At 32.7% G+C, this 12,944-nt stretch overlaps 1 protein-coding gene across 18 annotated transcripts in view; it reads left to right on the top strand.

Moving 5' to 3' along the window:
• Positions 1-7,582, top strand: part of LOC134687489 (transcription initiation protein SPT3 homolog) — a 67,235-nt gene extending 59,653 nt beyond the window's left edge. For 17 of the 18 annotated variants that reach the window (XM_063547842.1, XM_063547828.1, XM_063547829.1 and 14 more), the window contains 5 exons: positions 1,687-1,749; positions 2,097-2,159; positions 4,526-4,627; positions 6,566-6,679; positions 7,172-7,582. In XM_063547842.1, the coding sequence (XP_063403912.1) occupies positions 1,687-1,749; positions 2,097-2,159; positions 4,526-4,627; positions 6,566-6,679; positions 7,172-7,216 (387 nt within the window). In that variant the 3' untranslated portion in view covers positions 7,217-7,582. The remainder of the gene's footprint in view (positions 1-1,686; positions 1,750-2,096; positions 2,160-4,525; positions 4,628-6,565; positions 6,680-7,171) is intronic. The other variant, XM_063547841.1, reaches the window with a different exon arrangement.
• The last annotated feature ends 5,362 nt before the right edge of the window (positions 7,583-12,944 follow it).

Below are 12,944 nucleotides of genomic sequence, written 5' to 3'. Positions count from 1 at the left end.
CCAACGCAAGGGTCCTATCACCACCTGTGGTAAGTAAATATGTATGACCAGTCTCCTGTTAGTGGACCAGCAGCCCCTGTAGTCCCCACAACACCCACACAAGGGGTCCTATCACCACCTGTGGTAAGTAAATATGTATGACCAGTCTCCTGTTAGTGGACCAGCAGCCCCTGTAGTCCCCACAACACCCACACAAGGGGTCCTATCACCACCTGTGGTAAGTAAATATGTATGATGTGTCTCCTGTTAGTGGACCAGCACCCCCTGTAGTCCCTACAACACCAACGCAAGGGGTCCTATCACCACCTGTGGTAAGTAAATATGTATGATGTGTCTCCTGTTAGTGGACCAGCACCCCCTGTAGTCCCCACAACACCCACACAAGGGGTCCTATCACCACCTGTGGTAAGTAAATATGTATGATGTGTCTCCTGTTAGTGGACCAGCATCCCCTGTAGTCCCTACAACACCAACACAAGGGGTCCTATCACCACCTGTGGTAAGTAAATCTGTATGACCTGTCTCCTGTTAGTGGACCAGCACCCCCTGTAGTCCCTACAACACCAACGCAAGGGGTCCTATCACCACCTGTGGTAAGTAAATCTGTATGATGTGTCTCCTGTTAGTGGACCAGCATCCCCTGTAGTCCCCACAACACCCACACAAGGGGTCCTATCACCACCTGTGGTAAGTAAATCTGTATGACCAGTCTCCTGTTAGTGGACCAGCATCCCCTGTAGTCCCCACAACACCCACACAAGGGGTCCTATCACCACCTGTGGTAAGTAAATATGTATGACCAGTCTCCTGTTAGTGGACCAGCATCCCCTGTAGTCCCCACAACACCTACACAAGGGGTCCTATCACCACCTGTGGTAAGTAAATATGTATGATGTGTCTCCTGTTAGTGGACCAGCAGCCCCTGTAGTCCCAAAAACACCCACACAAGGGGTCCTATCACCACCTGTGGTAAGTAAATCTGTATGACGTGTCTCCTGTTAGTGGACCAGCATCCCCTGTAGTCCCCACAACACCCACACAAGGGGTCATATCACCACCTGTGGTAAGTAAATATGTATGACCAGTCTCCTGTTAGTGGACCAGCAGCCCCTGTAGTCCCCACAACACCTACACAAGGGGTCCTATCACCACCTGTGGTAAGTAAATATGTATGACATGTCTCCTGTTAGTGGACCAGCAGCCCCTGTAGTCCCCACAACACCCACACAAGGGGTCATATCACCACCTGTGGTAAGTAAATATGTATGATGTGTCTCCTGTCAGTGGATCAGCTGCCCCTGTAGTCCCAACAACACCCACACAAGGGGTCCTATCACCACCTGTGGTAAGTGGACCAGCAGCTCACTGAAAATGGACATCACACTAAACTCTAAAGTTTTCATGTTCTTGTCAGTCCCATCATCACACAAGTTCAGAAAAAAGCTTTAATTGACTACTGTAATATAAAACTTACTTATATGATTTATTTTAAATTGTTCTTACTATAAATTGCTTCTTTTGTCCAAATACTAAGATGATGTGAAAGAATAGTGTCCAATGCCATAGCAAGTAAAAAAAAGAAATATTAAAAAAGATAGGAAATCTATTTGTCTGTAATTTCTTTATTTGTCTGTAAATTCTTTATAAATTTTGTTTAATTTACTAACACATAGATTTATTTTGTAGACAAGTCAGTCAGAAACATCCCAACAGTCTGAGAGCCTTAGACAACTGTTACGTCCAGCTCAGGTTAGAAAAAGCACCATAACATTTATCCTACTATAAGATTTCTAGAGTAAGGGTTCAAGTAAGAAAAAAAGTGTTGCTTTGTTATCCTGACTGGATATAATTTATTGTGGAATTCTTTTGCTAGTGAGAAATCTAATTATTTGTTAATGACTGCAAGACTGATATTCCTATGTTATGTGGACCAATTTTCATATTATATTTTGACGAAAAAAAATCCATGGCAATTCACGTGTGATTTTATGTAAAAATAAAAATAAGATTGATATGTACATACAGCACATGTCATTTCTAAACTGAGAAAAACAAAAAAAATATTTGTTTTTAGATTTTCAGTTTTGTTTTTTCAGACAACTCTAACAGAAACTGATTCTTCAAGTCTTAGAAAGCTATTGTGTACATCTGTAACTAAGGTTTAACATGTTTTATATACCCTTTTGGAAGTACATCACTAATTCATGGTCCAATTGCTTTCTATGTTAATTTCTTCCGTTTTAAGCAGGCACACCTCTTTTGTTTTAATTTCAAATAAAGTATCAATCATTGCATTTCAAAGCAACACTTTATGGTGTCTTGTACTGAAAAAAAATCAACATACCTTTAATGGCATATAAGAAAGAACTGGTTCCAGGAACTTCTGATGTACCAAAACAGGTACTTCAAATCTGACAAACAGACAAAATGTACCCTCTTTTTAAAATTTGGTGCAGTTTTTATAATATTCAAATAAAAGTCAAAAAGTGTTCTACAATGATCACTAGTCCTTCAGCTTTCATTTGATACCAAAAATACCAAAATTATCTACATATTTTGAAAGTTACACTCATGCTTAGGAACTATTTTGTGTTTAATATGTACTCTTGTGGTATGTGCCTTCTAGTCGGGCCCGAATTAGTGGTGTTACACCTTTTGTCATTACCTTCCTCTAGCCAGTATATGCTTCACAGCTAGGACTTAAAAAAAAACTCTTCACTTTAACATTACACATGAAGATTTTTTCTTATCAATTTTTTTACAATGAACCCATTCTTATTTTTGACAAAACTGTAAATCATTATAAGATAAGATAATCATAAAATAAGTTAGGTTAAAATGGACTGCATGGTTCATATTATTTAAATAGTTTGCTTATATATGTAGGTGTAATTTTCAAGTGTTGCCATAATTCAAATAATATTTTATTGGAATAGTGTAGAGTCAAGTTATTTAATGATTCAGTTAGTTACAAAATCTTATTTGGTGATGAATTGAATGAAACAAAGATTCGTGCGAATAGATCAGGGCTGATATGCATGAAATCACTTAAGTTATTATATCCAATCATTGTTATAATTTATCATAGGACATGTGAGAAAATCTGTTTCTTCAGATAAATGTAAATTCAGAAATTATTGCATGCATTTATTATTGCAATTTTGTCATTAAACACTTAAATATTTACGATTTTGAGAAAAATCCTGTTTAATTAATATAAAATATTTCAAAATGCGAGTTAAATTATTGCGTTTACAACTCTGTCACATTTTTCACAATAATAAAAAACTGCATTAGTTTCTGCAGTTTACAGTAAGTAGTTTAATGCAAATCAGCCCTGATAATTATTCTTAGTTAATTCTTAAAAAAAAAACCACAGAAAATACGTCAAGTTTTCAGATGGTTCAGAATGATTTGATATGGTCATGTTACACTTCATTAACCAGGAGACACCAAGCATGTTTTTAGTTACATTGGTTTCATTTAATTTCTAGAAACTTTTTTATCCTTTTGGAAAGGTTTCCGGTCTTTTTGGGTACATTTTTCTCCTGTTTTTATCATTTTTTGTATGAAAAACTTGAAATATTTTGTTTGAATCATATTTTTTAGTTGAACTAGAGAATTTTTTAATACAAAATCTTGTTACTTTTTATAGTAACAAAATCAACCTTTATAATGTTTTTATATATATATTTGGTTTATGATAAAGTAGTGGTTTTCATCTTGTCATACAATCTACATAAATGAATCTTAAGATATTTGTTTTATCTACTGCCCTTTAACAATCAACACTCACATCTTTCAATGTTCAAATTCTCTGATGTTTCAGGAAGATCATTTATGTGACGTTTACAAATTTTCTGACGTCAGACACTCAAATAAATCAATGTGTTCGTAGATAGTAGATGTTTATGTGTTCGGTTAAATTGTTCCTTTTAAAATTGTTATATGATGATGACTGATGTACCCATATTTTGACTATTTTATTCATTGTGTCTGTATATTTAACGCATCAATGTAAATATGACAGAATTTGATGAGACTGTAATTAAAGTGAGAGGGTTAGCGCTATAGAACCAGGTTTAATCCACTATTTTCTACATTTGAAAATGCCTGTACCAAGTCAGGAATATGACAGTTCTTGTCCATTCGTTTTTGATGCATTTTGTTATTTGATTTTGCCATGTGATTATGGACTTTCCGAAATTGATTTTCCTCTAAGTTCAGTATTTTTGTGATTTTACTTTTTTCATACTAAGCTATATACAGTGAAACCTGGCTAAACCGAATCCTGCAAAAACCAAAAACCTGTATAAACCAAACATGTTTTTAAGCACTGTCATATCAAATTGTATGGCTTGTGAACCTCTTCGGGACCAAAACCGAACAAAATCTTTAGTCCCAAAGAGTTTTCGCTTAAATAGGTTTCACTGTATAACCAGATTATCCTGCTGTGTAGTCCCTTCTGTTAGTTCCGTTATCAATATATGAATAGACAGTATAAGAAGTTTTTGTTTTATTTTAGTCCAGTCCAACAGAAACTTCTAACTCTGAGCCACAGACTCCTACCAATAATAATAGCTCTGGATCACAGGCTAATAAAACTAAGGCTAAAAAGAGGAAGAAGGTATATAAATTAAAAAAAAATACTCGCTTTTAAAAGTTTGATGCTTCAATTCTAAGACATCATCATTAATTAGATATAAGAAGATGTGGTATGATTGTCAATGAGAAAACTATCTAACCAAGTCACAATTTGTAAAAGTAAACCATTATATGTGAAGGTATAGTCTTCAATGCGGAGCCTTGGCTGACACAGAATAGCAAGCTTTAAAGGGCCCGAAAAATAACTAATGTAAAACCATTCAAACAGGAAAACCAACTGTCTATATATAAAAATACTTGATAGGAGAAACACTTTTGACAAAACGCGCGTCTGGCGTATATACTAAATTTTGTCCTGGTATCTATGATGTATTTATTTAAACCACATCAACAAACAACAACCACTGAACATCAGGTTCCAGACTTAGGACAGCTGTAAACAAATGCAGTGTGTTTAAACTTTTGAATAGGCACCAACCTTCACCCAAACTGAAACAATAATGTAAGTACATCACAACACAGAAAGACACACAATTTTAAAAATATCAAATGAAAAGGCACCACCAACCTTCACGTGAACATGCAGTGAACTAAAAAAATTGATCTATGACAAAATTAATAAAACAAGGGGTTAGATGTAAACAATATCAGAAACACAACCATAAGCACTGACAAAATATTGCCAAAGAAAATAACATACACTGGGGGAAAAAAAATAATCTTATAGTAAAGTTTCAACAGACACCAGACGCTAAAAAATCAAGAATTTATACATTCTGATGAATAGAAGGGGTAAAGTTATAATTTTGTATCAATTTTTATTGATATTTCTGCCTTTTTTTGCAAGAGTTATCTCCCTTTTCAATACAAATCTCCATAGGAACTTTAAATGGTGATTTTTTTAGTCTTCCTCAAGTTAGATTTTATGGGACTTTTTTCTGTGTATATTTGGGGTATAATGCTTTAGATTAAAACTTAACAAGAATGTGTCCAAAGTACCATACGCCCCACTTGCACTATCCTTTCCCATTTTCCATGGACCGTGAAATTCGGTAATAATCTCATTTGGCATTAAAATAAGAAAGATTATACTATTGGGAACATGTGTACTAAGTTTCAAGTTGATTGGACTTCACTGTTATCAAAAACTACCTTGATCAAAAACTTTAACCTGAAATGGCCACTTTCATTTTCTATGTTCAGTGGACCATGAAATTGGGGTCGAAAGTCTAATTTGGCTTTTAAATTAGAAAGATCATATTATAAGCAACAAGTGTATTAAGTTTCAAGTTAATTGGACTTCAGCTTCATCAAAAACTACCTTGACCAAAAACTTTTACCTGAAATGGGACAGACGGAAGCACGCACAGACGGATGCACAGATGAAAGCACAGACGGACGGACGAACGAACAGAGCCACAGACCAGAAAACATAATGCCCCTGTACTATCATAGGTGGGGCATAAAAATCTTCTGTTGCAATTACTTTCAGGTTAGGGTCAAATTTATGCTAGATTGACTGGACTATAATTAAAACAGATCAATGACAAAAACATAAAACATACATTGTGTCGGATTCATTTAAATACTTGGAAACTCCTAACACACATTTTTATGCCCCACTTATGATAGTAGAGGGGCATTATGTTTTCTGGTCTGTGCGTCCGTTCGTCTGTTTGTCCGTCCGTCTGTCCCGCCTCAGGTTAAAGTTTTTGGTCAAGGTAGTTTTGATGAAGTTAAAGTCCAATCAACTTCAAACTTAGTACACATGTTCCCTTTGATATGATCTTTCTAATTTAAATGCCAAATTAGAGTTTTTATCCCAATGTCATGGTCCACTGAACATAGAAAATTATAGTGCGAGTGGGGCATTCATGTACTGAGGACACATTCCTGTTTCAGCCTAATGCAGAAGTTAACGTCACATGAGCATAAATATAATGCAATGAATTTATTTCAGAGTGGGTATGGAGGCTATATTGATTTGATAACATATAAAGCTATACAGCCAAAAGATGTACAGGAAGTGATGAGAAGATTTGGACAGAATATTGGACCATTTGCTTCACAACATGTAAGGATAACATACAAATGTATAAAACTGTACCAACACATGCATATATATGTTTGTTGAACATTTGTATCCAACAAATAACATTTAATCCTCAGTATGCCAGAAATTAAAGCTTACAAACAAACCAAATACAAATTATTTTCACCCGAGTCTGATAATCGGGTTACATCATGTACATAGCTGCGAAATGGCAAATAGTAAAAATATATCATAAGATTTAAGAGCTACAGTTCCACACCTTAGAGGTACCATGGTCATAAGATATATGGAAATGTGCAAGTCTGTGACTAAAAGATCTTACCACTGTAACAACTAATTTACATTTTACAAAATGTTATTTATTTTATGCAAGTTTTGATTTAGCCTTTCAATATCCCATTTGCAAATCTGGTGAAGAATATTTAGTAGATATCTGTTTCAGTGAAAATATATAGACTTATACTATTTGTCAATAATATGAAGATGAATATTTAATGATTATTTGTCTTCCAGAAGTCAGTTTGTCCTCCACCATTATCAAGGATACTTTGTGTGTAGTAACACCACCATTATAAAGATTCCTTTACATGTGATATTTGTATCAGATTCACAAGAGATGGACCAATCGTAACATTGGAGATGGAATAAGCTGGGAGGACTGACCAATAGTGACAGTTGTAACACAATGGCATGAAGCACCATATCAAACACAAAGATGATACATGAAATAAGTTTCTCATTGGTCATGTATTTAGGATTATCATATCATTTTACATGAACTCACAATTTCATATAAATTGATGGAAGACTTATAGTGCTGATGATTATTTATGAAAAAATGTTTTGGAGCTGTATTGAAGCAGGGTTTTAACCAGTTGTTCTTGTTATGTAATACTAAAGATATAATAAATATATTTGATTAAATGAGTTTTCTTACTGAAAAGGGCATAGAAATAATAAGAATATGATGTAAATCATGCCCATGACATGAAATAACTATCATGAACCACAGAAATTAAAAAAAACAAAAAGGAGGAAGTTTTACCTGTGTTTCAAACTTGGAAATCAGGTATAGTATTGGTGTGACTATTTGTCATTTAAAAACTTTGTTTTATGGCTTCTGTTAGATGGATTGATTGTATATCTGTCCTGCAGCTTGATAATGCTGATTTCTAGTGTGTAAGCAATTTGATATTCTATAACTTTCATTGTTCACAAACAAATTTTGTCATGCTATTCTTGGTTTCTATAGCATTTATAAATTTATTTTTTTGGTCAATAGCGTTATTCTCATTATTCTGGTTATCACATTTGTGATTCTAGCTCCTACTGGCCAAATGTGCAAATTAGGCTAGCAATATTTCATTCCTTTCATCCAATCAAATATCAGTGTGCGATTCTGATATCTTATAAGAAAAAAACTTGTGTAACAATGCACCTTCGATATGTCTTTTTAAATTTCAGTACTTTCTTTAGAAAGTATTCTAATACTTGTCGATGAAATTCTAAATGTACTGTACCTAACAAGAATATTTAATGCACCTATTAATCAATAGACTATTTTCATATTACCAACATTTGACTAAAGATTACAAAATTTTTAACAGGTTACCTTTTCTGTTGTTGGACATCCTGGTACTCGGTCCAATAAGAACAACTTATATAAGTAAAATCAATCATATTTGGTGAAATTTGAGGGGAAAGTTTACTGTTTTCTGATGATTTGGTTGTGTAAAGAAAATGTAAAGCAATTAATTTTCCCAAAAACTTGTACCAATTGAAAGCTTGGTTTTACTTCTTTACCTTGCTCTTAAATGACTTGGTACCAGGATGTAATACCACAGAAAAGGTAACCTGTAGAAAAATTGCATAATCCTGTGTCAAAAGGAAGTAATGTGAAAATATTCTTTGAGGATATCTAATCTGGCAAAAAGCAGGGATATCCAAATATGGTTGTGACCTTGACCTCATAGCAAGTGATTGCAATCTTGCAATACAGGGTTGAGATAATGAAAAATCATAGAAAATGTCATCTCGACACCTGCTCCTTAAGATACAGAGTAATTATTTATAATTTAAAATAAGAGCTTTTAACATGAAACCAATTGAATCAATCTAAAGGCGAAAATACAAAATCTTAATCCAACTCCAAATGGTCCTCAAATTATAGAAAGAATATAGAACTTGGTATGTACATAGGTGAATCACAGAAGTCTGGTCTAGCTCTAATGAGTCTTAAGATTGAATTTTCATTGAATATTTTGTAGGCCAAACATGTTTATTAAATATTGAACATAGAAATGAAATTGCCAGTAGACCATTGTCTCCCATGGACCAATAATAATTTGATATCTTAACAGTAATGTATAATATCTAGTTGCTTTGGCAATTTAACGTAATTTTTGTCATAAAGGACAGAAAAACATCTCCTTAGTCAGGAACCTGATGGTCAGTAGTTGTTGTTTGTTGATGTGGTTCTTAGTGTTTCTCCTTTCTCATTTTTAATATAGATTATATCGTTGGTTATCGATTGGTTTTACACTTGCCATTTTTTAGGCCCTTTATAGCTTGCTGTTAGGTCTGAGCCAAGGCTCTGTACTGAAGACAGTACTTTGACCTATAATAGTTTACTTCTAACAAAATGTAACTTGGATGGAGAGTTGTCTCATTTGCACTCATACCAAATCTTCATATATACATGTAAATAAAAAATATCTGCATTCTCTTATTATTACATGGCTGCTCAAAAACAAGAATCTTCAATATCACTAAAATTTTATTCAACAGGATACGTGCACATATACGACAAAAACAAAAATTCAACCAGAAAACTTATGCATACATATATAAGAACACAGATTTATTTCAAATGTAAACTCAGGATTTTTGTTATCTACACATTTAATGTTATCCCAATTAAATTATCAACAAGCTTAAATCTTGATATTTGAAGCCTATCCATTTGGTCAATAAACAATTGAATTTTCTAGATGTGGGACAATCTGGTCTTATTTTACCTGATAATGTTTGCACTTATTTCTATAGCAATAAATCTTGAATAATTTTCTTAAAAAGGTATTAGTCAGATTTAAAGTCTTACTTGTCCTTTTCATTATTCATATTTTAGGCCAAAGCCTTGCTGAATACTACTGATGCAAGCTTTGACCGTTTTCCAACTACAAATAACTCACTCTGGTTGTTTCACTCTGAAGCTATATTTTAAAACTCTCAGAGTGGTCAACAACAGTAAAATCTAATTTTTACTGTACTAAAAATATGACAATTTGTTATTTTTTTTCTATCTAATAGTGACTAAATGTCCAGAGAACTTTGGTCTGACCAGATAAAATAAAGGAATGTCAACTAGACTAAATGCCTATCAATCCATTACCTTGGCAAACTCTGATGTTTCATTTCCAGATATATAATATCAGAGTAAAATCTCATACAAAAATATGGAAGAACAAAGACTTCCAACAACATTAAACTGAGTGTATATACAGTGATCAAATATCACATTCATGTCTAATAGAAAATGATATATTACCACTACCAGGCAATTATGTATTATAATCTTAACCTTTTAAACTATTCCTTAAAGCATCACCAATGATGCTAAAACATCATCTGTGTAATACTAAAATATCTTTATTTCTAGAATATATTTTTCTACTACTATTAATAGTAATGACAATGTTTAATGTTGATTAAATGAAGTGAATACCATTAGAATAAATAGGTTTCTACTTGGGGTGGATGAAAGTTTTCCCTCAACTACTGTAAATTCAGAAATTATTGCGAGCATTCATTATTGAGATTTTGTCACTTTAGACTTAAATGCGATTTTAATTTTTAAGATTTTGAGAAAAATCATGTTAAATTCATATAAAATATTTCAAAATGCAAGTTTAAATTATTGTGTTTACAACGCAGTCGCATTTTTCGCAATAATAAAAACATCACATTAATTTCTGAATTTACAGTATTTCTTGCAGGTATAAAATTGAGAATGGAAATGGGGAATGTGTCAAAGAGACAACAACCCGACCAAATAAAAAACACAACAGCAGAAGGTCACCAACAGGTCTTCAATGTAGCAAGAAATTCCCGCACCCGGAGGCGTCCTTCAGCTGGCCCCTAAACAAATATATACTAGTTCAGTGATAATGAACGCCATACTCATTTCCAAATTGTACACAAGAAACTAATATAAAAATAATACAAGACTAACAAAGGCCAGAGGCTCCTGACTTGGGACAGGCGCAAAAATGTGGCGGGGTTAAACATGTTTGTGAGATCTCAACCCTCCCCCTATACCTCTAACCAATGTAGAAAAATAAATGCATAACAATACGCACATTAAAATTCAGTTCAAGAGAAGTCCGAGTCTGATGTCAGAAGATGTAACCAAAGAAAATAAACAAAATGACAATAATACATAAATAACAACAGACTACTAGCAGTTAACTGACATGCCTTTTTGATGGGTTTGTATTCATTTTAATTTCTACATTTAAGAACATACTACACACAGGGCAAGTCTAAAGCTTCCTATTGTTTCCAGCACATGCTTTCTGTCATTGAGTGATTTCATTTGATGTTAGTTCAAAGATAATAAGTAAATATTTACATTTTCTGATTGAAATATGTACACAATATCAATTATTTTCTGTCAATTAAAATATTGCAACACATATTTATGTCATCAATATGATATCCTGACTGATAGGTTTTCTCAGCAACAAGACATGTATCATCTGATTATACTAATACTAAAGCTTCCATTTAAAAAATGTTTCTCATTTCAAACAATAACAAAACAGATGTAAAATGGGACAAAAATGTAAAATATTTGCAAGTGCAAACTTTGAATACAAAAACATATATACACAATTAAAAGCAGCTGTTTAAGATAAAGGTTCAATGTAAAATGCAAATACACCTATATATAAAAGACAACATTTAAAAATACAATTATACATGTTTTACATAGTATTTTCTAGTATAATATACAGTTACATAGAAAAACTTAAATCCTTATGATAAAATACAATGAGTTCAATTTTTTTCTAAAATTCACAGGAAAATGGATGCATATAATGAGATCATAACCTTCATTTATAACTTAAGGTGGTACATAACACCGTGGCTAATTTTAATTTGGCTACTGTAATTTTCTTTCAAATTTGTTCACATATTTACTTAGACCCTTTGACTAAAATAAAACATTTACAAAAAACTTGAACCACACATTTTATCAGAAAAATTTAATTGGATATATAGCAGTTTGGCAAACAATTATTTTGATCATAGAGAATCTTAATATTTCCTGAACATTAGAAAGTGATTAAAATGTTCAGGTGAATTATTTTTTTCAGAGTTATCTCCCTGTAGTGTTATGTTCCACCTTAAGTTAAGTGATTTTTTCGAAGAAATAAAGAGAAAGCAAACTTTTCAAAAAGATATATATATATATTACATATGCGGTCAATGGAAGACAGAAATAAACATTTCAAAAATGCTAAGCTTAGTCTTTAAATGAAATACAAGTCATATAAAATGCAACATTCCAATATTGAAATTTATATACAAAAATACAAAATACATTTATGGCAGTGAAACAGCTTATTCATGATAAAACATATGTACTAAGAAATCTAGTTTCAGAAAAATCTTTACATATGACAAGTTTATACAAAAAAAAGGCCAATAAAATAAAAATGCTTGAATTGTGTTAATAACCCACTCATTCTGTTAAGTAGAACCTGAAAAAACTGTGACCAAAAGTTTAAAGTTTATTTGACATATTTTAACCTTTCAAAGTATAGGAAGCAGGAAGCAAAATGTCTAACAGATATGAAAAGTGCTGACATATAACAAACCCATCACTGTTAAGCTACTGACCATATATGAAGTTAATCTGTCTAGTAACTCCCAAGAATAGTGTTTTTTTAGCAAATGTCTTTAGTGGTGTCTGATAAGCCATCGCTATCTAGTAGCTGTTTGACGACCCTGGTGTGTCTGACTGTTAGATCAAATAACTTTAAATACCAGTTGAGAAATAATGAACTTTAGTTTTGAATGACAATGACTAGTTTTGCATTTTATTGCCATTTTCAGTACTTGTAAATTAGCCCTATTTGATAGTGTAAATTAACATTAGCTTATACGCTTTTAAAATCACAACCAATTCAATATTAATTTAAACAGAAAGGTTAAAATCTGTTTTCTTTAATTAAGGGATTTTGTTAATAAAAGACTTTATTTTTGGAATCAAAATTCAACT

This window comes from Mytilus trossulus, chromosome 10 (assembly GCF_036588685.1).
Source record: "Mytilus trossulus isolate FHL-02 chromosome 10, PNRI_Mtr1.1.1.hap1, whole genome shotgun sequence".
NCBI lineage: Eukaryota > Metazoa > Mollusca > Bivalvia > Mytilida > Mytilidae > Mytilus > Mytilus trossulus.
Note: the sequence above shows the minus strand (reverse complement) of the source record. Positions and strands in the feature narration are given on the sequence as shown.